The sequence below is a fragment of the Opisthocomus hoazin genome, unplaced genomic scaffold, assembly GCF_030867145.1.
Source record: "Opisthocomus hoazin isolate bOpiHoa1 unplaced genomic scaffold, bOpiHoa1.hap1 HAP1_SCAFFOLD_150, whole genome shotgun sequence".
NCBI classification, from domain to species: Eukaryota; Metazoa; Chordata; class Aves; order Opisthocomiformes; family Opisthocomidae; genus Opisthocomus; species Opisthocomus hoazin.
Genome location: NW_027448991.1, coordinates 36,767 through 60,930, shown reverse-complemented (window position 1 = coordinate 60,930; position 24,164 = coordinate 36,767). Strand labels below are relative to the sequence as shown.

The 24,164-nt window shown below is 68.8% G+C and overlaps 5 protein-coding genes across 6 annotated transcripts in view; 2 read left to right on the top strand and 3 right to left on the bottom strand.

The window, feature by feature from the left end:
* The window catches only part of LOC142360119 (integrin alpha-M-like), a 2,074-nt gene extending 719 nt beyond the window's left edge, over positions 1-1,355 (top strand). Inside the window, exons 2-4 of the mRNA XM_075412353.1 lie at positions 42-134; positions 966-1,076; positions 1,185-1,355. Of these exons, the coding sequence (XP_075268468.1) occupies positions 42-134; positions 966-1,076; positions 1,185-1,268 (288 nt within the window). The 3' untranslated portion in view covers positions 1,269-1,355. The remainder of the gene's footprint in view (positions 1-41; positions 135-965; positions 1,077-1,184) is intronic.
* Positions 1,356-1,502: 147 nt separating this feature from the next.
* On the bottom strand, positions 1,503-3,369 carry COX6A2 (cytochrome c oxidase subunit 6A2). The gene is made up of 3 exons (XM_075412360.1): positions 3,234-3,369; positions 1,929-2,071; positions 1,503-1,630 (listed from the first exon to the last, which is right to left on the bottom strand). The coding sequence occupies exons 1-3, from the start codon at positions 3,304-3,306 to the stop codon at positions 1,550-1,552; spliced, it is 297 nt and encodes a 98-aa protein (XP_075268475.1). The 5' UTR covers positions 3,307-3,369; the 3' UTR covers positions 1,503-1,549.
* Positions 3,370-3,628: 259 nt separating this feature from the next.
* Positions 3,629-17,308, bottom strand: LOC142360118 (integrin alpha-D-like). Its single transcript, XM_075412352.1, has 29 exons — positions 17,061-17,308; positions 16,840-16,957; positions 16,652-16,755; positions 16,492-16,556; positions 16,059-16,173; positions 15,846-15,976; positions 15,472-15,617; positions 15,245-15,398; positions 14,581-14,731; positions 14,427-14,500; positions 14,185-14,314; positions 12,360-12,514; positions 12,146-12,286; positions 11,859-12,065; positions 11,259-11,389; positions 11,015-11,172; positions 10,380-10,534; positions 10,154-10,285; positions 9,157-9,230; positions 8,928-9,069; positions 7,234-7,341; positions 7,055-7,134; positions 6,897-6,974; positions 5,625-5,706; positions 5,433-5,540; positions 5,243-5,326; positions 5,053-5,166; positions 4,771-4,905; positions 3,629-3,712 (listed from the first exon to the last, which is right to left on the bottom strand). Exons 1-29 carry the CDS (start codon positions 17,095-17,097, stop codon positions 3,629-3,631), a joined length of 3,393 nt encoding a protein of 1,130 aa, XP_075268467.1. The 5' UTR covers positions 17,098-17,308.
* Positions 17,309-19,362: 2,054 nt separating this feature from the next.
* On the top strand, positions 19,363-21,667 carry TACO1 (translational activator of cytochrome c oxidase I). 2 transcript variants are annotated; one of them, XM_075412349.1, is made up of 6 exons: positions 19,363-19,430; positions 19,613-19,806; positions 20,328-20,434; positions 20,528-20,658; positions 20,735-20,918; positions 21,369-21,667. In XM_075412349.1, exons 2-6 carry the CDS (start codon positions 19,617-19,619, stop codon positions 21,567-21,569), a joined length of 813 nt encoding a protein of 270 aa, XP_075268464.1. In that variant the 5' UTR covers positions 19,363-19,430; positions 19,613-19,616; the 3' UTR covers positions 21,570-21,667. The 2 variants fall into 2 exon arrangements, with proteins under 2 accessions (XP_075268464.1, XP_075268463.1); XM_075412348.1 differs by having other exon boundaries at positions 20,525-20,658.
* A 133-nt stretch (positions 21,668-21,800) lies between these two features.
* On the bottom strand, positions 21,801-24,152 carry LOC142360115 (transforming growth factor beta regulator 1-like). Its single transcript, XM_075412346.1, has one exon. It carries the CDS (start codon positions 23,169-23,171, stop codon positions 21,840-21,842), a length of 1,332 nt encoding a protein of 443 aa, XP_075268461.1. The 5' UTR covers positions 23,172-24,152; the 3' UTR covers positions 21,801-21,839.
* Positions 24,153-24,164: the final 12 nt, after the last annotated feature.

Below are 24,164 nucleotides of genomic sequence, written 5' to 3'. Positions count from 1 at the left end.
CGAGCCCACGGCTGGCCCCCCCCGTCCCCCCGCGAGCCCAGAGCCCCCAGCCCAGGGTGGTCGTGCAGAGCTCGGCCCGGGTGCTCTACGAGGTGGGGCGGTACTGGAACGGCGGGGGGGGGGCCCAGCTGCAGGTGAGCGCGGACCCCTGGGCTGTGGGGGGCTGTGGGGTGGGGGTCCGGAGCCCTGGGTGCGTGGGGGGCTGTGGGGTGGGGGTCCCGGAGCCGTGGGTGCGTGGGGGGCTGTGGGGTGGGGGTCCCGGACGCCTGGGTCCCTGTGGGGGGCTGTGGGGTGGGGGTCCGGAGCCCTGGGTGCGTGGGGGGCTGTGGGGTGGGGTTCCGGAGCCCTGGGTCCGTGGGGGGCTGTGGGGTGGGGTCCGGAGCCCTGGGTCCGTGGGGGGCTGTGGGGTGGGGGTCCGGAGCCCTGGGTGCGTGGGGGGCTGTGGGTTGGGGGTCTGGGGACCTGGGTGTGTGGGGGGCTGTGGGGTGGGGGTCCGGAGCCCTGGTTGCGTGGGGGGCTGTGGGGTGGGGGTCCCGGACGCCTGGGTGCGTGGGGGGCTGTGGGGTGGGGGTCCCGGACGCCTGGGTCCCCGTGGGGGGCTGTGGGGTGGGGGTCCGGAGCCCTGGGTGCGTGGGGGGCTGTGGGGTGGGGGTCCCGGACGCCTGGGTGCGTGGGGGGCTGTGGGGTGGGGGTCCCGGACGCCTGGGTCCCCGTGGGGGGCTGTGGGGTGGGGGTCCGGAGCCCTGGGTGCGTGGGGGGCTGTGGGGTGGGGGTCCGGAGCCCTGGGTCTGTGGGGGGCTGTGGGGTGGGGGTCCGGAGCCCTGGGTCCTTGGAGGGCTGTGGGGGGGGGGGTCCGGAGCCCTGGGTGCGTGGGGGGCTGTGGGGTGGGGGTCCGGAGCCCTGGGTCCCCGGGGGGCTGTGGGGGGGGGTCCCGGAGCCCTGGGTCCCTCGGCCGCTCCCCCCAGGTGCAGACGGAGGTGGAGCGCCTGGAGCCCCCCAACCTCCTGCCCCTCGTCCTGGGGGGCACCGGGGGGGGCCTCGTCCTGCTGCTCCTGGCGGCTCTGGGGCTGCACAAGGTGAGGGGGCGGGGCCTGGCAGAGCCCCGCCCAGGCGGCTCTGGGGGCGGGGCCTCCTCACCTCCCCCCCCCCCCCCCCCCCCGGGCTCACCTCCCCTCCCCCCCCAGGTGGGCTTCTTCAAGCGCCGCTACAAGGACCTGATGGCGGGCGAGGAGACCCCCGCGGCCCCCCTGGGCGACCCCCAGGGCTGAGGCGGCGCCCGGGGCCCCCCAGATTCCGGGGGGGGGGAGGGGCGGGGGGGGTCACCCCGCTTTTTGCAGTCGCCAATAAAGCCGGGGGCCGGACCCCCCTCCCTGTCCGAGGCTGGATTGTGGGGGAGGGGGCATCACGCGCGGACGCCCGGGGTCCCGCTGGGGGCCCCCTCCCCTCCGTGGGGCCCGGACGCCGGGGTCCGGCACGGGGCAGGGCCGGGGGAGCCGGACGGGGCAGGTTCGGGGCGTTTATTGCTGGGGGGTCCCCGGGGGGGCCCCCCCTATTTCTCGTAGCCCGTGGGCAGGGGGTTGGTGCGGGGGTTGTGGAAGAGCGAGTGGTTCCCATCGCCCCACGGGAACGGCTGCGGGGGGAGGGGGAGGGGGGGTCAGCAGCGCCGGCCTCCCCCACCCCCCACCCCCCCATGAACCCATCCCCGCCCCCACAGCCCCCCCACGGCGCCCATCCCCCCCGGCCTCCCCCACCCCACACCCCCCATGGTGCCCATCCCCCCCGGCCTCCCCCACCCCACACCCCCCCATGGCGCCCATCGCCCCGGCCTCAGGCCCCGCCCCCCCCGGCCTCAGGCCCCGCCCCCCGGCCTCAGGCCCCGCCCCCAGCCTCAGGCCCCGCCCTCCGGCCTCAGGCCCCGCCCCCCGTGCCTTGGTGCGGATGCGCAGGTGGTGGTAGGGCACGAAGTCGGGGGGCCCCGGGGGGTGCCGGCGCTGCTCCAGCCGCGCGTTCAGGGCGCAGACCCCCACCCCCGGCAGAGCCACCAGGAACGACAGCGCCCGCCACGTCCGACCTGCCCGCAGGCGAGGGGGGCTGGGGCACCCCAAAAACCGCCCCCACCCCCCCCGGGGGTCTCGGGGCACCCCGAGGGGCTGGGGCACCCCAAAAGCCACCCCCCCGCCCCCCCCCCGGGGGTCTCGGGGCGCCCCAGAACACCCCGGGCACCCCCGCGCTGCCCGGACCCGCCCCCAGAACACCCCAAAACCCCCGGGGCACCCCAAAACCCCCCCAGGTACAGCCGCTGCCCCCCGAAACGGCCCCAAGCGCCCCAAAATGCCCCGAAATGCCCCGAAACTGGCAGAGAGGCCGTGGCACCTCTGGGCACCCCGGAGAGCCCAAACCCAACCAAAACAGCCCAAAACACCCCAAAACCAACCAAACCGCCCCAAAACCAACCAAACCACTCCAAAACCATCCAATACACCCCAAAACAATCCAAAACACCCCAAAACCATCCAATACACCCCAAAACACCCCCAAAACCACCCCAAACCACCCCAAAACCATCCAATACACCCCAAAACCAACCAAAACACCCCAAAACACCCCAAAACCATCCCAACCACCCCAAAACCATCCAATACATCCCAAAACCAACCAAAACACCCCAAAACACCCCAAAACCACCCCCAAACCACCCCAAAACCAACCAAACCACCCCAAAACACCCCAAAACCACCCCAAAACCATTCAATACACCCCAAAACCATCCAATACACCCCAAACCACCCCAAAACACCCCAAAACACCCCAAAACCATCCCAACCACCCCAAAACCATCCAATACACCCCAAAACACCCCAAAACCACCCGAGCCACCCCAAACCACCCCAAACCACCCCAAAACACCCCAAAACCATCCCAACCACCCCAAAACCATCCAATACACCCCAAAACCAACCAAAACACCCCGACGCACCCCAAAACACCCCAACCCCCCCCCCAAACACCGGGCGCAGCCCCAGTGCCCCCGGGAGCGCCCCAAAACCGCCGGGGGTGCCCCAGCACCGCCCCAAAATCGGCCCAAATCACCCCAAAACGCGCGACACAGCCCCACCGCCGCCCCAAACGCCCGAGGTCACCCCGAACGCGGCCGCCGCAGACCCCGGGCCCCCCCAGCCCCCCCATACGTGCTCGGGCCCCCCCCCCCGGGGGTCCCCCCGGCCCCCCCAGACCTCCGGCGGCTCCGGCGTGGGGCCCGGCGGCCGAGGCCAGGCCCCGCCATGGGGCAGCCCCCCAAGCGGCCATGGCGGCGGAGAAGGGCGACGGGGTCACCCCGCGGCCCCCCCCCCCACGATGAGGCCGTGAATAAAAATAAAAATAGCCCGGGGCTAAAAATAGACTGGGGGGGGAGGGGCGGGGGGGGCCCCGGCGCTGGGGTCCTCGGGAGGGGGGAGGGGGCCCCCAGCGGGACCCCGGGCGTCCGCGCGTGATGCCCCCCCCCCCCCCCCCAATCCAGCCTCGGACAGGGAGGGGGGTCCGGCCCCCGGCTTTATTGGCGACTGCAAAAAGCGGGGGTGACCCCCCCGCCCCTTCCCCCCCCGGAATCTGGGGGGCCCCGGGCGCCGCCTCAGCCCTGGGGGTCGCCCAGGGGGGCCGCGGGGGTCTCCTCGCCCGCCATCAGCTCCTTGTAGCGGCGCTTGAAGAAGCCCACCTGGGGGGGGGAGGGGAGGTGAGCCCGGGGGGGGAGGGGGGGAGGGGAGGAGGCCCCGCCCCCAGAGCCGCCTGGGCGGGGCTCTGCCAGGCCCCGCCCCCTCACCTTGTGCAGCCCCAGAGCCGCCAGGAGCAGCAGGACGAGGCCCCCCCCGGTGCCCCCCAGGACGAGGGGCAGGAGGTTGGGGGGCTCCAGGCGCTCCACCTCCGTCTGCACCTGGGGGGAGCGGCCGAGGGACCCAGGCGTCCGGGACCCCCTCCCAGAGCCCCCCGGGGACCCAGGGCTCCGGACCCCCACCCCACAGCCCCACGGGGACCCAGGGCTCCGGACCCCCCCCCCCCACAGCCCCACGGGGACCCAGGGCTCTGGACCCCCACCCCACAGCCCCCCACGCACCCAGGGCTCCGGACCCCCACCCCACAGCCCCCCACGCACCCAGGTCCCCGGACCCCCACCCCACAGCCCCCCCCCGGGGACCCAGGGCTCCGGACCCCCACCCCACAGCCCCCCAAGGACCCAGGGCTCCGGACCCCCACCCCACAGCCCCCCCCAGACCCAGGGCTCCGGATCCCCACCCCACAGCCCCCCACGGGGACCCAGGGCTGCGGACCCCCACCCCACAGCCCCCCACAGACCCAGGGCTCCGGACCCCCCACCCCACAGCCCCCCACGCACCCAGGGCTCCGGACCCCCACCCCACAGCCCCCCACGCACCCAGGGCTCCGGACCCCCACCCCACAGCCCCCCACGGACCCAGGGCTCCGGACCCCCACCCCACAGCCCCCCACGCACCCAGGGCTCTGGACCCCCACCCCACAGCCCCCTGGGGACCCAGAGCTCCGGACCCCCACCCCACAGCCCCCCACGCACCCAGGGCTGCGGACCCCCACCCCACAGCCCCCCATGCACGCAGGGCTCCGGACCCCCCCCCCCCCACAGCCCCCCCCGGGGACCCAGGGCTCCGGACCCCCACCCCACAGCCCCCCACGGGGACCCAGGGCTCCGGACCCCCACCCCACAGCCCCCCACGCACCCAGGGCTCCGGACCCCCACCCCACAGCCCCCCACAGCCCCCCACAGCCCAGGGGTCCGCGCTCACCTGCAGCTGGGCCCCCCCCCCCGCCGTTCCAGTACCGCCCCACCTCGTAGAGCACCCGGGCCGAGCTCTGCACGACCACCCTGGGCTGGGGGCTCTGGGCTCGCGGGGGGACGGGGGGGGCAGCCGTGGGCTCGGGCTGCGGCCGCGGGGCCCCCCCGCACCCGGGGCTCCCCCCCCGCCCCCGCCGTGCCCCTCGTCCCGGGCGGGCTGGCGGGTGCCCCCCCCCCCGGCCCCCCCTTACCGCCAGCAGCCAGCCCGGGGCCAGGGACCCCCCGAGGCGGAACCCCAGGGCTCGGGGGGGCTCCAGCTCCGGCGCCCGGCACTGCAGCTCCCGGCAGGCGGCCGCGGCGCAGTCCTGGGGGCGAGGGGGGGGTCGGCGGGGGTCGGGGGCACCCCCGGCCCCCCCAGGGACGCTGCGGGGGGGCTCTCACCAGCAGCGGGGTCTCCCGCGGGCGCCGGGCGACGTCGGGGGGCCCCGGGTGCTCGGCCACCGCCCGGCACTGCGCCAGCTGCGGCTGGGGGGCAGAGGGGGGACCCCGGTTCTGGGGAGCCTTCTCCGGGCTGGCTGCGGGGGGTCCGGGCGGGGGGCCCCCCCCGCTGCGGGGGCGGCGGGGCCGGTACCTGGTCGGGGGTCACCTCCAGCGTGTCCCACAGCGGGGTCCCCCCCAGCGCCGTGGGGACCAGGAAGGTGACGTTGATGGGGAGACCTCGCTGCCCCAGGATCTTCACCTGCCACGGGGAGGGGGACGGTGGGGACGGGACCCCCGCGGGACGGGGACCCGCGCGGGCAGGCGGCCCCTCCCCAGCCCGCACCTCGTAGTGGTGGGTGACGCGGGCGCTGGCGGGGGTCCCCGCGCCGGTCGAGACGTTGATGTACTTGGTGGAGTCCGGGGCGCTGGTGGGGACGAGAGGGGACACGGGGGGGGCGTGGGGGGACGGGCGGAGGGGACCCCGGGGACAGGGGACAGGGGACGCTGGGGACGGGGGACACGGGGAGAGGTCTGGGGGGGGACGGGGGGGCACGCTGGGAGTAGGGAAGCATGGGGGGGACTGGGGACACGGGGATGGCAGGGTGGGGGTGGGGACAGGGCATGGTGGCCCATGGGGGACCAAAGACATGGGGCTGGTGGCACACTGGGGACATGGGGACGGCAGGCTGGGGGTGGGGACAAGGCATGGTGGCCCATGGGGACCAAAGACATGGGGCTGGTGGCACACTGGGGACATGGGGACGGCAGGCTGGGGGTGGGGACAAGGCATGGTGGCCCATGGGGAACCAAAGACATGGGGCTGGTGGCACGCTGGGGACATGGGGACGGCAGGCTGGGGGTGGGGACAGGGTGTGGTGGCCCATGGGGGACCAAAGACATGGGGCTGGTGGCACGCTGGGGACATGGGGACGGCAGGCTGGGGGTGGGGACAGGGTGTGGTGGCCCATGGGGGACCAAAGACATGGGGCTGGTGGCACGCTGGGGACATGGGGACGGCAGGGAGGGGGTGGGGACAGGGCATGGTGGCCCATGGGGACCAAAGACATGGGGCTGGTGGCACGCTGGGGACATGGGGACGGCAGGGAGGGGGTGGGGACAGGGCGTGGTGGCCCATGGGGACCAAAGACATGGGGCTGGTGGCACGCTGGGGACATGGGGACGGCAGGCTGGGGGTGGGGACAAGGCATGGTGGCCCATGGGGACCAAAGACATGGGGCTGGTGGCACACTGGGGACATGGGGATGGCAGGGTGGGGGTGGGGACAGGGCATGGTGGCCCATGGGGACCAAAGACATGGGGCTGGTGGCACGCTGGGGACATGGGGACGGCAGGGAGGGGGTGGGGACAGGGCGTGGTGGCCCATGGGGGACCAAAGACATGGGGCTGGTGGCACGCTGGGGACATGGGGATGGCAGGGTGGGGGTGGGGACAGGGCATGGTGGCCCATGAGGACCAAAGACATGGGGCTGGTGGCACGCTGGGGACATGGGGATGGCAGGGTGGGGGTGGGGACAGGGCGTGGTGGCCCATGGGGACCCGGGGCCGGGGCAGGTGGCCGGCGGGGCGGGGGCATCCCGGGGAGGGGGTCCCCTACCTGCTGAGGACCAGGAGGACGCCGTACTTCACCGGGATCTCGGCGCGCTGCACCCGGCCGCCCGGGGCCCCGTTGTCGCTGCGGCACAGGGGGGTCCGGGGGTCACCTCGCCCCCCCACCCCCAGCGCCCGCGCCCCCGCTGCGCCCCTGCCCCTCACCTGCTGGCGTTGGCCACCAGCTCCAGCGCGGCCCCCAGCTCCGCGCCGTGGGGCACGTCCAGCGTGACGGTGAACACCACCTGGGGACGGGGCGCGGCGTCACCCCCAACCCGCCCCACGGCAGCGTCCCCGGCGCCCCGGCGGGCGGGGGGCTCGGGGGGACAGCGGGGACTCCCTGCCTCGGCGCCGGGCCGGAAGATGGGGTGGTTGACGAGGCAGAGCGTCCTGCGCCGCGGGCCCTCCGCCGGCTCCGAGTTGCAGCGCAGGGACACGGACCTCCTGGAGGACTGGAAACACCATGGGGGAGGGGGTCAGGGGTGGGCACGGGGGTGGGCAAGACGACCGGGGGTCTCAGGGGACATCTCTAGGAGAGCCGGAGGCCAGACAGGCTGCTGGGGGGTCTTGAGGATATCTGGAGATGGGTCAGGAGGCCATATGGGCTTCTAGGGGTTCTTGAGGACACCTAGAAGTAGTTTAGGAGGCCTTATGGGCTTCTAGGGGTTCTTGAGGACATCTAGAAGTAGTTTAGGAGGCCTTATGGGCTTCTAGGGGTTCTTGAGGACATCTAGAAGTTGTTTAGGAGGCCATATGGGCTCTAGGGGTTCTTGAGAACACCTAGAAGTAGTTTAGGAGGCCATATGGGCTTCTAGGGGTTCTTGAGGACATCTAGAAGTTGTTTAGGAGGCCATATGGGCTTCTAGGGGTTCTTGAGGACATCTAGAAGTTGTGTAGGAGGCCATATGGGCTTCTAGGGGTTCTTGAGGACATCTAGAAGTTGTGTAGGAGGCCATATGGGCTTCTAGGGGTTCTTGAGGACATCTAGAAGTTGTGTAGGAGGCCATATGGGCCTCTAGGGGTTCTTGAGGACATCTAGAAGTAGTTTAGGAGGCCATATGGGCTTCTAGGGGTTCTTGAGGACATCTAGAAGTAGTTTAGGAGGCCATATGGGCTTCTAGGGGTTCTTGAGGACATCTAGAAGTAGTTTAGGAGGCCATATGGGCTTCTAGGGGTTCTTGAGGACATCTAGAAGTTGTTTAGGAGGCCATATGGGCCTCTAGGGGTTCTTGAGGACATCTAGAAGTAGTTTAGGAGGCCATATGGGCTTCTAGGGGTTCTTGAGGACATCTAGAAGTTGTTTAGGAGGCCATATGGGCTTCTAGGGGTTCTTGAGGACATCTAGAAGTTGTGTAGGAGGCCATATGGGCTTCTAGGGGTTCTTGAGGACATCTAGAAGTTGTTTAGGAGGCCATATGGGCTTCTAGGGGTTCTTGAGGACATCTAGAAGTTGTTTAGGAGGGCATATGGGCTTCTAGGGGTTCTTGAGGACATCTAGAAGTAGTTTAGGAGGCCATATGGGCTTCTAGGGGTTCTTGAGGACATCTAGAAGTTGTTTAGGAGGCCATATGGGCTTCTAGGGGTTCTTGAGGACATCTAGAGGTAGTTTAGGAGGCCATGTCGGGGGTCTAGAGGGTCTTGAAGACACCTGGGAGAGTTTAAGAGAACACATAGACTTCTGGAGGGCTTGAGGGATGCCTGCAAGGGCTTTGGGTGGAAAAAGGAATGCCTGGGGGGTCTTGAGGACATCTGGAGGGGGCTTGGATGTCTTGAGGACCTCTGGAGAAGGTTTAGGAGGCTGCAGGGCTTTTGGGGGGTCTAGAGGACGTCTGGAGTGGGCTGAGGAGGTCTTCTAGATTTCTGGGGGATCTTGAGGACATCGGGAGTGGATCTGGGCATCCACACAAACTTGTAGCTAGTCCAGGGGGCATCTGGAAGAGCTTCAGGGGGCCAGATGGACTGCTGGAGGGTGTCTGGCACTTCTGGGTGTCTTGGAGGCTCTGAAGGATCTTGGGGGGGTTGGAGGGGGTGGGGGTACCTGGAGCACCACGGCCTTGCGGTAGGAGAGGGCCTCAGCGTGCTGCAGCTGCACGGTGGTCCCGTACGAGTCCTCCCCGTGGTTGCGGAGGGTGATGGTGATGTCCACCACGTCAGTCACCCCCACCACGATGGTCTCCAGCCTGGGGGGATGGAAGGGGTGGCAGCAGGCAGGCGTGGGCCTGGCACCCGCGGTCGTCCCCCTGGCCTGGGGCACAGGGGACACCTACCCCGAGAAGCTGAGGGAGATGCGGAGGTCGTCGACACAGACGTTGTCGGCGCCGCAGTTCTTCTCAAAGGGCAGCTGAGGAGACGCCATGTCTGTCCACCCATCCGTCCGTCCCACAGGTGGCTGCCTGTCCGCCCCCTTCCTTCGTTCCCCCACCCCTCAGCCAGCCATCTGACCGTCTGCCCACCCACCCCCATGGATCTCTTTGGTTCTTCCAACCCTCCCCACGCGCAGATGTCCTTCCACGCGTCCACCCTTCCATCCGCCCTTGTGTCCTGCCTTCCTCCCACCCCTCTGTCCACCTGTCCCTCCATCCTTCTGTCCTCCCTCCCTTCCTCCATCTTCCCTTGGTTCCTCCCATCCACCCTCCCTTCTGCCCATCCATCCCACCTCCCTTCCACCTGTGAATCCATCTGCCCTTCCTTCCTCCTGTGCTTCTGTCCATTCCATCTCTCCTTCCACAACTCCATCCATCCATCCATCCATCCACCCATCCATCCATCCATCCACCCATCCATCCACCCATCCACCCATCCATCCATCCATCCATCCACCCATCCATCCATCCATCCATCCACCCATCCATCCATCCATCCACCCATCCATCCATCCATCCACCCATCCCTCCATCCCTCCACCACCCATCCATCCATCCATCCATCCACCCACCCACCCATCCATCCATCCATCCATCCATCCATCCATCCACCTATCCTTCCATCCATCCATCCCTCCACCACCCATCCATCCATCCATCCATCCATCCATCCATCCATCCATCCTTCCATTTATCCACCCACCCATCCATCCATCCATCCCTCCACCACCCATCCATCCGTCCTTCCATCCATCCACCACCCGTCCATGCACCCACCCACCCATCCAACCATCCACCTCATCTCTCCTTCCAGCCCTCCAGCCCCCCACAGACCCCCAACCCTTCACCCCTCCACCATCCCCTGCCGACACCGCTGCTCTGGGGAGGCCCCAGCCCCTACCGCGCCGATGGCCACCATCTCCGAGTCCTCGCTCAAGGCTGGACGCAAACCCCCGGCCACCGAGATGGGGTCCCCCACGGCGTCGTAGGTGAGGCGCAGCACCAGGGGGGACAGCGTGTCCTGTGGGCACCCCTGCCCAGCACAGAGACACGGCCGTGTCCCCCAGGATGGTGCCGGGGCTGAGCCACCCCAGGACCACCCTGCCGGGGCCTTTCCCGACACCCACCGTGAAGACGATGGCCAAGGTCTCGCAGCTCTGTCCCACGCCCACTCGGAGGGTCCCGTTGCGGACGGCGCTGCTGCCGGCAAAGACGGCGCGGACCATCGCCCGGCCGGGGTCCAGGGCCGCCTGGTACCGGAGGGTGGCCGAAAGTTGGCTGCCTGCGGGGAGAGGGAGAGGAAGGTGCGTGGCCGGGGTCTCCAGCAGCCCCCCGGGTGGGTGAAAGGCAGCGATGGAGAGCCAGATGGGTTTTGGAAGGTCTGCAGGACGTCTGGAGATGGTTCAAGAGGCCACGTGGACTTCTGGGGGATCTGGGGACATCTGGAGGGGGACTGGGGATCTGGAGGGGCTGTGGGAGGCCAGGTGGACATCTCGGCGGCGATGGGCACATCCGGAGCCACTCTGGGAGGCCAGACGGGCTGCTGGTTGGTCTGGGGGACATCTGCAGGGGATTTAGGAGGCCACAGGCACTTCTGGGGGGTGCGGGGGGTAGCTGGGGAGGCTTTGGGGGGACAGATGGACTTCTGAGCGTGTAGAGAGTGTGGGGAGGGCGCTTTGGGGGGGTCCATGGCACTGGTGGGGGGTCTTAGGGACACCTGCAGATGCTCTGGGGTTCCAGAGGGACTTCTGGGAGGTCTCACCAAAGTTGTCAGGGGTTTTCTTGGTGCTAAGGAAGCAGATCATGGCCTTGGCCACTTCCCCCTTGTGCGCTTCCTCCTCCTGACAGTCAAAGGCGGCCGCGGGGATCTCCTGAGGCTGGAAAGTCACCGTCACACGGACCCTGAGCAGTGGCTGGGACCTGGCGGTGACAATCGGAGGGGCGGTGGTGGTGGCCACTGCATCCCCCAGGCCGTGGAAGGTCCCAGGCCGGTCCCGTGGGCGCACCTGAGCAGCAGGACCTGTCCCTGGGCGCCTACGGCCACGTCCGGCAGTCTGTCTCCCGTCAGGTCCTGGCCACCGCTGATGGCCTGGCCAAAGTAGCGTGGCCCGCTGGAGAACCAGGCACCGGAGATGCGCTGTGGGAGACAGAGGTGCCCAAGCGGGTGAGACGTCTCCAGTGCTCAAGACGTTCCCAGCACCTGGGACATCCTCAGGAGCTGGAGCATCTCCAGCTTCCAGGACATCCTGGGCACCTGGACCATCTCCAGCACGCAAGATGTCTTCATCACCCAAGACATCGCCAGCACCCAGGATGTGTCCAGCACCCAAGATGCCTCCACCACCCAAGACATCTCCAGCACCCAAGATGCCTCCACCACCCAAGATGTCTCCAACACGCAAGACATCTTCTCCACCACCCAAGATGGACGTCTCCAGCACCCAAGATGCCTCCACCACCCAAGACGGATGTCTCCAACACACAAGACATCTTCTCCACCACCCCAGACGGACGCCCCCAGCACCGGGGACGTCCCTGGCACCCAGCCTGTCCCCACCACCTGGGACCTCCCTGCCACCCCAGGACCCGCGGCCGGGCGGTCTCACCTGGCTGTACGGGGAGGCGACGCCGCCCTGCTTCCCGCGGAAGATGTAGACGGCCCCCCGCTCCTCGTCCTCCAGCGGGGCCCCCACGGCCACCTCGGGCCACCGGTCCCCGTCGACGTCCCCCAGGCGAGCCAGGCTGGCCCCGAAGCGCCCCAGGGGGTGGCCGGGCTGTCCCCGCAGCGTCTGCTGGCACCGCAGCCGCCCGCCCTGGGGGGACCAGGCGCTGGGGACCCCTCTGCCGCCGCGGGGCGGGGCGCGGGGGGCCGGGGCGGGCGGGGGGCCCCTACCTTGGGCCGCAGGGCGCAGACGGCCACGCGGCCCCCGCTGCCGGCCCCGTAGAACATGGGGGCCCCCACCAGCAGCGCCTCGGCCGCGCCGTCCCCGTCGGCGTCCAGGGCGCACAGGGACGCCCCGAAGTAGGAGCCCACCTGCGGGGAGCCGCGGCCGTGGGGCGGGCTGGGGGGCCCCGGCACCCCCGCCCCTCGGGGGCCCCGCCGTTACCTGCGGCCCCGCGGCGTCGGCCAGGAGCTCCCAGGCGGCGCGGGGGCCGCGGCGGTGGAAGAGGAGGAGGCGGCCGACGTGGCGGTAGCGGGGGGCCCCCAGCGCCAGCGCCGCTGCCCGGCCGCCCTCCAGGGACAGGGACTCGGCCGCGTAGCCTGGGCAGAGCGGGGGTCAGCGGGGACCCCCCCGGGCTGCCACGGCCCCGCCGGCCGCGCGGGGGTGCTGGCGTCCCCAGGACCTCGTGGGTACACGAGCGTCCCCAGGGTCCCCCCGCGAGGGCACCAGCACCTCCAGGGTCCTCACGGGGCCACCAACATCTGCAGGACCTCGCCGGGCCACCAGCATCCCCAGGATCCCCGTGGGGCCACCAACACCTCCAGGGTCCTCACGGGGCCACCAACATCTGCAGGACCTCGCGGGGCCACCAGTGTCCCCAGGATCCCCCCCACGAGGGCAGGAACACCTCCAGGGTCCTCACGGGGCCTCCAACATCTGCAGGACCTCGCCGGGCCACCAGTGTCCCCAGGATCCCCCCCGCGAGGGCACCAACATCTCTGGGGTCCTCACGGGGCCTCCAACATCTGCAGGACCTCGCCGGGCCACCAGTGTCCCCAGAATCCCCCCCAACGAGGGCACCAGCACCTCCAGGGTCCTCACGGGGCCTCCAACATCTGCAGGACCTCGCTGGGCCACCAGTGTCCCCAGGATCCCCCTCCGCGAGGGCACCAACATCTCCAGGGTCCTCACGGGGCCTCCAACATCTGCAGGACCTCGCCGGGCCACCAGTGTCCCCAGGATCCCCATGGGGCCACCAACATCTCTGGGGTCCTCACGGGGCCTCCAACATCTGCAGGACCTCGCCGGGCCACCAGTGTCCCCAGGATACCCGTGGGGCCACCAACACCTCCAGGGTCCTCACGGGGCCACCAACATCTGCAGGACCTCGCTGGGCCACCAGTGTCCCCAGGATACCCGTGAGGGCACCAACACCTCCAGGGTCCTCACGGGGCCACCAACATCTGCAGGACCTCGCTGGGCCACCAGCGTCCCCAGGATCCCCCCCGTGGGGCCACCAACACCTCCAGGGTCCTCACGGGGCCACCAACATCTGCAGGACCTCGCCGGGCCACCAGTGTCCCCAGGATACCCGTGAGGGCACCAACACCTCCAGGGTCCTCACGGGGCCACCAACATCTGCAGGACCTCGCCGGGCCACCAGTGTCCCCAGGATCCCCCCCCACGAGGGCAGGAACACCTCCAGGGTCCTCACGGGGCCTCCAACATCTGCAGGACCTCGCCGGGCCACCAGTGTCCCCAGGATACCCGTGGGGCCACCAACACCTCCAGGGTCCTCACGGGGCCACCAACATCTGCAGGACCTCGCTGGGCCACCAGTGTCCCCAGGATCCCCGTGAGGGCACCAACACCTCAAGCGTCCTCACAGGGCCACCAACATCTGCAGGACCTCGCCGGGCCACCAGCGTCCCCAGGATCCCCGCGAGGGCACCAACACCTCAAGCGTCCTCACGGGGCCTCCAACATCTGCAGGACCTCGCCGGGCCACCAGCGTCCCCAGGATCCCCGCGAGGGCACCAACACCTCCAGGGTCCTCACGGGGCCACCAACATCTGCAGGACCTCGCCGGGCCACCAGTGTCCCCAGGATCCCCCCCCACGAGGGCAGGAACACCTCCAGGGTCCTCACGGGGCCTCCAACATCTGAAGGACCTCGCCGGGCCACCAGTGTCCCCAGGATGCCCCCCGTGAGGGCACCGCCCCCGGGACCCCGGTGGGGACCACGCGGCCCCGGCCCAGGCACCCCTTACCCAAGTAGGCGTCGTCCATGTCCCCCGCGTCGCGGGACACGTTGACAAAGGTGGTGTCCCCGCTCCCGCCGTGGACAAAGGCCCCTCCGGACCAGCCGTAGGCACCCACCGCTCCCAGCACGGGCCCCTCCTGCGCCGGCAGAGCGGGGGCAGGGCACAGCGGTGGGGACGGAGGAGTCGCCCCCGCCCCGGGGACACCCCACGGGCACGGGGACGCTCTCGGCCGGCCGGGGGACACCTACCGAGGTGAGCAGGGCGCTGAAGCCCTCCTGAGCCATCTCCAGCTGGAAGGAGCTGCTGTGGGCGGACTGGGTGCCTGGGGGGAGGCGGGAGTGGGCGGGGGGCACCAGCCGCCCCCCTCGGACGCTGCCCAGCCGCCCCCGGCACCCCTGGTACCCTCGATGGCAAAGATCTTCTCCTGCAGCTGGTTCTGGATGCCCTGCAGGGCGTCGAAGTTGTCCACCCGGAAGACGTGGTCCTTGCTGGGTTCGGAGGCGATGCTGTGCAGCTCTTCCATGGCAGCTTGGTCTTGGAAGGCGCTGCCCACCTGGGGTGGGAGAAGGATGGTGGGATGGAGGGACCGGGGGAGGGAGGCAGGGAGGGAGGGAGGGAGGAAGGGAGGGAGGGACAGACATGAACGGGATGGATGGAGATGGTTGGAGATGGATGGGTGGATGGATGGAAGGATGGATGGATGGATGGATGGATGGATGGATGGATGGATGGGTGTGTTTGGACATGGGTGGATGGATGGCGAAGTCTGGAGATGTTTGGAGATGTTTGGAGATGACAGGTTCTTGTAGATGGGTGGATGTCTGGAGGTAGTTGCTGGATGGATGGAGATGTTCGGAGATGGATGGATGGATGGATGGATGGATGGATGGATGGATGGATGGATGGATGGACGGACAGACAGACAGTCGTGTTTCAAAAGGGTTGGATGGCTGAATGGATGGAGATGTTTGTAGAGGCATGGACAAACGGACGGCTGGATGGACAGAAGTGTTTGGGATGGCTAGCTGCGTGGCGGGGGATGGCTTTGGGCGTGCAGGTCCCTCACCCCGATGGCGTAACGGATGACCCCCATCTTGTTGGCCAAAGGGATGACTTCTGAGTACTCCATGTTGTCCCCAAACTTCTGCCCGTCCGTGATCACAATGAGGATCTTCTTGGCATCTTGTCGAGCCCCTTTGCCGGGGATGAACATCTCCGTCCTGCGCCAGGGAAGGATGAGGGCCGCTGGTGGGGGGACCACGGGCGGCTGAGGCGGCGGGGGACGCGACCCACAGGACTGTCCAGATGGCGGTGGCCGTGCGGGTGGTGCGCTGGCGCTGCTGCACCCGTCTCAGCAGCGCGATGGGGTCACGGGCCCTCCGGAAGGCGTTGAAGTCAAAGTGGTTCAAGACGACGTCGGAGAACTGGGTGAGAGCAAACTGCAGGGGGACGGGGAGGAGGGGGACAACGTGGGGGCACATTGGTGGGGACACAGCTGCAGCGGCAGCAGCCACCCAAAATGCCACGCCACGGCCAAGGGGAAGAGGAGCCCAAAACTTCACCCATCGCGAGGAGCCACATGCAGCATCAAGGGGGACAACCCCTCGAGATGGCACCTTGCCAGCAGCCACCCGGGGGGTCACCGCCAGCGCCTGGGCAGGTGGTACCTGGGTGCTGGTGCCCTTGAAGCGCTTCATCACCTCCGCGATAAAGGTCTTCATGGTCAAGAACTCCTGGTGTTTGATGCTTCCTGAGCCGTCGATGAGGAACACCACGTCTGAGAAGCGCTTGGGACACTCTGGGGAGGACAACAGAGACATCCCCATGGTCAGCCGGGCCAAGGCGTCCCCAACACCTCCCTCCTCTAGTGACCACCGTACCCGGTTGGGCGTCTGGGATGCGCTGGAGCTGCTGGAGGTTGTTATCGAGGAGGACGCAGAAGCCGTTGAGGTGGACGTTCTCCCCACAGGTTTGGGGCACCGTGGGGCCGCACGCCTGGGTTGGGGGGGGACACCCCGAAATCAGCAGAGCCCAGGATGGGGGAATGGGCAGGGGGGTGATCCCTGGGGCACCACCAGCGACAGCCAGATTTGGGAGGTGCAATCTTCTTGATACCACCACAGGAAGAGCAGTTTTGGGTGCAACCTCCTTGGTGTCACCCCAGAAAGACCAAACCTGGGTGCAATCTCCACGATTTCAACCCGGGTCTGGACGATTACAAGGTGCAAACCCCTCCACGTGCCCAGGTCCTCCTCATTCCAGGGCGAACCCATCACCCCATCACCCCCCACCCAAGCCCCCCGCCGTACTCACCAGGGCCCTGGTGCCCCCAGCAGCCACCGCTAACCCCAGGGACGCGTTGACGGCCTCTGGGGGTCCTGGGGAGAGATGGGGTGAGACCACCCTCCTCCTCCTCCTGCCTGGGGACCCAGGCACCCGGTCTGGGGGAGCGGGGGCGGTGGGGGGGTCTCACCGGCGACGGGGACCTCCTGGCACTTCCCCGAGCGCTGCCGGCACCGGTAAATCGTCCCCACCCGGTTGACGGCGCCGCGTTGCAACGGGGCGCCCACGAGGACCCTGTCGGGGGGAAAGGGGTTGGGGGGGCGGGGGGTTTGGGGGGACCCCACCCCACCCCCGCGGCGTGCCCCTCCCCCGCCTTACCCGCCGTCGTCGGCGCTGCCGAACTGGGCCACGCTCTGCCCGAACGCCCCGCCGGCGTCTCCATGAAAGACCACGGCCGTCTCCAGGTCCACCCCGGAGCCACGGCAGGAGGTCAGCGCTGCGGGGGAGGGGAGGGGGGCACGGTGGACCCAGGCACCCGGGCGCCAGCCCCCCCACCCCACCCCCCCGGGGGGGGACACCCCAGGTGTCCAGGCACCCACCCACGCCCAGGCAGGCGAGGAGAACCCGGGGGTCCATGTCGCGCCGGCGCCCGGAGGGGACGGCGGGGGCCAAAGCAGAAGTTGGGGACGTGGGGGGGGGAGGGGAAGGAAGGGGTGCGGGGCGGGGAGAGGGGGGAGCGCCAGGAATTTGGGAGGAAGAAGATAAAAACGGGGGAGGAAGAGAGAGAGCACGAAACGGGGGAGAAAGCGGCGAAGGAGAAGGACGGACGGGAGGGGACGGATGGACGGATGGGGCGCAGCTGGACGGGCGCGGCCGCCGGGAGGGGGTTATGGGGTCCCCCCCCTCTTTTGGGGCGTCACCTCCGCCCCCGTCCCCTTTCACAACCCCACCAGCGGCCGCCTGCCCCTTGCACAACGGTGGTGGCCTCAAGGTGACGTCAGCTTCCCATCCCTGTCCCGACGGGGACACGAGTCCATCACCCGCGCCGGAAGGAGCTGCCATGTGGGCTCTCGCAATCTCCTTCCTCTGGCGACGGTGCTTCCCCCCAGCGCGACAGCAAGGGCAGGGTGAGGGCAGGAGGGGTGTCCATCCGTCCATCCATCCATCCACCCATCTCCAAACTTCTCCATCCATACACCTGTTGGTCCCCAAACATCTCCATCCATCCCTCCATCTACCCCTCTACCTCCAGACATCTCCAAACATCTCCATCCATCCATTCATCCCCAAAATCTCCATCCATCTACCCCAAAATATCTCCACCCATCCATCCATTCTCAAACATCTCCATCCACTCGTCCTTCCATCCTCAAACATCTCCATCCATCCATTCCCAACATTTCCACCATTTCCATCCATCCATCCATCCATCCATCCATCCATCCATCCATCCATTCGTCCTCAAACATCTCCATCCATCCATCCTCAATCATTTCGATCTATGCATCCCCAATATCTCCATCTATACATCTGTCCACCCACCCTAAAACATCTCCACATCTCCCTCATCCTTCCATCCATCCCTTCCTCCACCTCCCCACAGACCCCAGTCAGCAGCTCCCACCATGGTGCACCCCAGGGACCTATCCAGCAGCTCCCACCATGGTGCACCCCAGGGACCTATCCAGCCCCCTGGTCCACCAAGGGTCACCAGTGGGTGAGGACAAGACATGGGGCAGGCCGTCAACAGACGCTGCTTTGGAGGAACCACCCCCCAGTGACTCACGGCCAGCAGCCAACACCTTGCTCCATCGTCCCACAGGCATTTCTCAACCGTTTGCCTCATCACCCCAAGACCCCCGACGACACACAGCCATTGGCCAACGTCCCACCCTTCAGTCAGCGTTGTGTAAACATCAGCTGCACCGCAGCTGACCCACCTGTGGTGGAGAAGGGGGCTTTTGGGGGTCTTCCTCCGTTGACTGATGGCTGTTGGCCAACCTCCTGCTCCACTCTCTGACTGGCATCGTCTGGGCCCTTCATGGTTGACCCACACATGGTGGAGAGGAGGCTTCTTGAAGAAGACACGGAGGTCCTGGGGACTGCGGGCAAGATGAACCCCTCAGAGTGACATGGGGTGTCACGGGGTGGGTGTGGGGACAGGGTTTGGGTGAGGCCAAGCACTGGGGGGGCCAGGACACGGCCACATCCTCAAGGCCTTGAGGGTTCACACCAGGATGGTGGCCATGAGCCATTTGGCATCAGAAGGACATGACCACATTACCAGGTGACACCAGGACAGTGACCACCAGCCACTGCCCATCACCAGGACGGTGGCCACATCCCCAGGCGACACCAGGACGGTGACCACCAGCCACTGCCCACCACGGGGGTGTGGCCGCCTCCCCAGGTGACACCAGGATGGCGGCCACCAGCCACTGCCCACCACGGGGATGTGGCCACATCCCCAGGTGACACCGGGACAGTGACCACCAGCCACTGCCCATCACCGGGATGGTGGCCACATCCCCAGGCGACACCAGGACGGTGACCACCAGCCACTGCCCACCACGGGGATGTGGCCACCAACCATCCCCCGATGGGACCTCACCGCGTCCCAGGGTGACACCACGGTGACAGCTGCAGGGTCCCCAGGGCCACCCTGCAAGCGCTGCAGGCTCTCTGCAGCCCCTCCCCCACCCACAGCCCCCCCCCAGCTGCCACGGGGCCCTCTGGCCCCTCCCGGTACCCTCCAGTGCCGCCCAGCACCCTCCCACCAGCCCCGCCTCCCTCCCACCCCCGCACCGAGGGAAGGGGCGGGGCTATGCAAATAAAACCCCGACGTCGCTCTCTCCCTCCCCTGCTGGGGGGGGTGGATGTTACCCAGCAGCCCTTGCGGCGGGGGGGCCGGGGCCGGGGCCGGGGCCGGGCTGGGCTGGGCTGCGCTGCGCTGCGCTGCCCTCGGACTGGTGAGGGAGGGGAAGGGTGGTCCCCGGACGCCTGGGTCCAGTGAGGGAGGGGAAGGGTGGTCCCCGGACGCCTGGGCTTGCTGGGGGGGGGGGGGGGGAGTCCCGGACTCCTGGGTCCAGTGGCGGGGGGGAGGGGTGGTCCCCGGACACCTGGGTCCTACCTCACACCCCTCCCCCCCCAGCCCCATGGCGGTGGCCGCGGCGCTGGCCCGCTGTCCCCGTCTGGTGGCCGCCAGCTGCCCCCTCCACACCGGGCCACGGTCCTGGGCCGGCCACAACCGCTGGTCCAAGGTGAAGAACGTCAAGGGCCCACGCGACGCCGCCCGCAGCCGCCTCTTCCAGCGCCTCGGCATGATGCTGCGCACCGCTGCCCGCGGTAGGGACCCCGACCCACCTCCCCACGCAGACCCCTGGCACCCGGACCCCTGCCACGGCCGTCCCTGGGCTGGTGGGACCCCGTCGGGTGTTCCTGGGGCTGGTGGGACCCCGTCGGGTGTTCCTGGGGCTGGTGGGATCCCGTCAGCTCTTCTCAGACCTCCCCCACCCTGGCTCCCTGGGAGGGGAGATCTCATCCCCAGTGCCCCCAGGGTATTTCAGCCCAGCAGATCCTCTCCACCAGGGCCATGGAGGTCCACCGGCCCTCAGAGATCTCTCCACCCCCTCAGTGCCGCGGGATCCCAGATGTCTCTCAGCCCCACGTTCTCTGGGATCTCTTGGGGTTCTCTGGGATCTCTTGGGGTTCTCTGGGATCCTAGAAGTCCTTCTGCCCTGCAGACACTCACAGCTCCCCCAGATCTCCCTGTCCCGCAGACGCCCCCAGCACCCCAGGTCCTCTGGGATTTGGGGAGGGTCTCCCCAGCCACCCCCCGATCCCACCCACGCCCCCTCTCCCCACAGAGGGAGGCCCGGACCCAGCGCTCAACGCCCAGTTGGCCAACGTGGTAGAGCAGTGCCGGGCGAACAACATGCCCAAGGCCTCCATCGAGGCGGCCATCCACGGCGTGGTAGGTCCTGGGGGATTTTGGGGTGAGGGGGACAGGGGGATCAACTCCTCCAAGTTGGGGGAGGGGATCCCTGAGCTTCCCCTGTCTCAGGAGAGATCAGCGGCGACAGCCCGGCTGCTCTACGAAGCCCGTGGACCTGGTGGCTTGGCTCTTCTCCTGGAGGTCCTCACTGACAACCCCCGCCGGAGCCAGCACGACGTCCGGCTCATCCTCACCCGTCACGGGTCAGTCCAAGGGGGACCCGGGCGTCGGGGCCAAGGACCCGGGCGTCCGGGGCTGAGCTGCGTGTGGGTACCGCAGGGGAACGATGGCTGAGGGAGCGCGACACAGCTTCGAGCAGAAGGGGGTGGTGCGTGTGGGGCCGCGGGACCTTCAGGGCCACCCCGTCTCTCTGGAGGCGGCGCTGGAGGCAGCGCTGGAGGCCGGGGCCCAGGACGTCTGCCCAGAGGAGGAGGAAGAGGAAGAGGAGGAACCAGCGCTGAAGGTGGGTAAGGAGGGCGGTGGGCCGGCAGACGCTGGGCTTGGCTGGTTTTGGAGCGGATGAGGTGGTCCTCTCCATGTCCTGACTGCTCTTGGCCGTTCCCCGGCCACTGCTGGCCATTTCTGACCATCCAAGACCATGCTGGATCACCACTGCTTGTCCTCAAGCACTGTCAGCCGTTCCCTGGCCACTGCTGGCCATTTCTGACCCTCTGTGACCACTCTTGGCCATTCCCCGAGTACTGTTGGCCACTTCCAACCATCCAAGAGCACCCTGGACCACCGATGACTGTCCCCAACCACCCTTGGTTACTTCCTGATTGCTCTTGGCCATTCCCTCCCCACTGAGGACCATCCCCGACCACCACTGGTTGTCCCCAGCACTCCTGACCGTTCCCCGCAGCCACTGGCCACCCCTTGACCATCCCCAACTGCCTTTGGCCGTTCTCCGCAGTTCATCTGCGAGGCCTCCGCCCTGCAGACCGTGCGGGAGCGTCTGGAGGCCGCGGGGCTGCGCCCGCTGGCGGCCGCCGTCGAGTACTTGCCCCGGGACCGGGTGACGCTGCCGGAGGGGACGCGGGAGCAGGCGGGACGCCTCCTCCAGGCCCTCGGTGACTGCCCCGACGTCGTCTGCCTCTACCACAACATCCAATAGGAGACGGGGGGGGAGCGTGGCCCCACCAGCTGGGGGTCCTGTTCCCCCCCCCGGTATCTTGTCCCTGTCCCCGTGATGACAATAAAACCCTGCTCTGACCACGGCTTCACGTCCTCCATGGCCGACCACCACCCCGCGCGCTCCCCTGGCGCCGCCTTGGCCGCGCTGGGAGAACCCGGGCGTCCAGGGCGAGGGGTCCCCCCACCCCGCCCCCAACAAACATGGCGGCAGCAGGGGACGGGGTGGTTTATTTGGGCAACGGGGTGGGGGTCAGTCATCGGAACCAGTGGGGCTGCCGAGGAAGATGTCGGCATAGGCGAAGGCTGGGGTGGCCCCGTCTTCGTCGTCTTCCTCTTCATCGTCCTCGTCGTCGTCGTCGTCATCGTCGTCCTCCTCCTCTTCCTCCTCCTCCTCCTCGGGGTGGAGGAAGGCCCCGGCCTCACCCTGGAGGAGCTGGCGGACGGTGGGGTGGCTGAGGCCGAAGAAGTCGTTGCCGGCGCCGGGGGCTGGTGGCATCGCCCGGGGCCGCCCCCCGGCCTCCCCCAGGGCTTGGAGGAGCCGGCCGTGGCAGACGTCGGGCGTGGGGCCCACCAGCACTCTCCCGGGCTCGTCCTCGGCCACGATCTCGCAGCGGGGGCCGGCCACGATCCGGCAGGTGTACAGGCAGCGGCGAGCCGGCCGGCGGGCGCTGGCGAAGAGGCGGCTGCTGCAGAAGCCCAGGGGCAAGATGGCCCCAGGCCCCACGCCGCCGACACCCAGGCTGTGCACGGTCAGAGGCCCCAGCACCAAGGGCAGGGTCAATGCCCCGCCGCGCCGGCGCGGGGGTGGCCTCAAGATGTCCGCCGGCGGCCCAGCCAGGCTGGAGGCGTCCTCGGGTGGTCTCAAGATGGCCGCTGGTGGCACGTCCAGCTTGGGGCCACCTCTTGGTCCGTTCAGCCTCCAGTCGTCTCTTGAGCCGTCCCGTGGCCCCGTTGGCCTCAAGCCGTCTCTTGGCTCGTCTCTTGGGCCGTCTCTTGGCCCCGCTGTCCTTGAGCTGTCCCGGGGCCCGTTGGTCCGCGACCCATCTCCCGGGCTGTCTCGTGGCCCGTCTCTCGAGCCAGCTGGCCTCGCCCCATCTCTTGACCCCGCTGCTCTTGAGCCAGTTGGCCTTGACTCATCTCTTGGTCCATCTCTTGGCCCCGTTGGCCTTGACTCATCTCTTGGTCCATCTCTTGGCCCCGTTGGCCTTGACTCATCTCTTGGTCCATCTCTTGGCCCAGCTGACCGCGCCCCGTCCCTCATTGACCCGTCTCTCGCTCCAGTTGATCGCGCCCCATCTTTCCCCCCGTCTCTTGACCCGTCGGCCCGGGACCCGCCGCGGCGAGGCCGGCGGCCAGCGCCATCGCTGGGGACCTCCTCGGGGCCGGCCATCGCCCGGAGCTGGAGCAGCCGGGTGAGGAGGAAGCGGCGCTCGTCCCGCGCCCGCAGGCACTTGGCCTCCAGCCGGGCCACCTCGTCGCAGAGGGCCCCGTTCTCGAAGACCAGCGCCCGCGCCGCCTGCCGCAGCCGGCGGTACTTGAGGCGGTAGCGCTCCGCCGGGCGCTGCCGCGGCCCCTTCGGCATCCCGCCCGCCCGATTAACCCCGGCGGCTAATTAACCCGCGCTCTCGCCGCGGTGAGGAGGTGACGGCAGCGCTCCTCCGCTGCCGCGCCTACCGCGGCCGTCGCAACGGGCTTTGCGATGCGCGGTGAGCGCTCAGGGCGGCCGGCAGCGCGACGGGTCGCGATCGGGGCAGTGGGTCGCGATCGTGACGGGCTGCAATCAGCGCAACTGACTGCAGTCAGGGTGATGGGCTGCGATCGGCGCGACGGGCTGCGGTCACCGTGATGCGCTGCGATCAGCACGACGGGCTGCGATCAGCACGACGGGCTGCAATCACGACGGGCTGCGATCAGGGCACCAGGCTGTGATCGCGACAGGCTGCGGTCACGACGGGCTGCAATCAGGGCGACGTGCTGCGATCATGACGGGCTGTGATCGTGATGGGCTGCGATCGGTGCACCGGGCTGCGATCACGACAGGCTGCAGTCACGACGGGCTGCAATCAGGGCACTGGGCTGCGATCACGACAGGCTGCGGTCACGACGGGCTGCAATCAGGGCACCGGGCTGCGATCACGACAGGCTGCGGTCACGACGGGCTGCAATCAGGGCACCGGGCTGCGATCACGACAGGCTGCAGTCACGACGGGCTGTGATCGGCGCACCGGGCTGCGGTCACAACAGGCTGTGGTCGTCGCGACGGGCTGCAATCACGACAGGCTGCGGTCACCGCGACGGGCTGCGATCAGCACGATGGGCTACGATCACGACGGGCTGCGATCGTGATGGGCTGCGATCAGGGCACCGGGCTGCGGTCACGACAGGCTGCGGTCGTCGCGACGGCGAACGGCAAGGCTCGCGCCTCCCGCCGCGGGCCGCCGGTGTCCCGCAGAATCGCCATCGCGGCGGCGAACCGCGACCAACGCGCCGGGCTGCGGCGGGTCGCGACAGCCTCCGTCGCGACTCCCGCGGGGCCGCTCGGCGCCGGCTCCAATGGCGCCGGTAACCGCGGGGG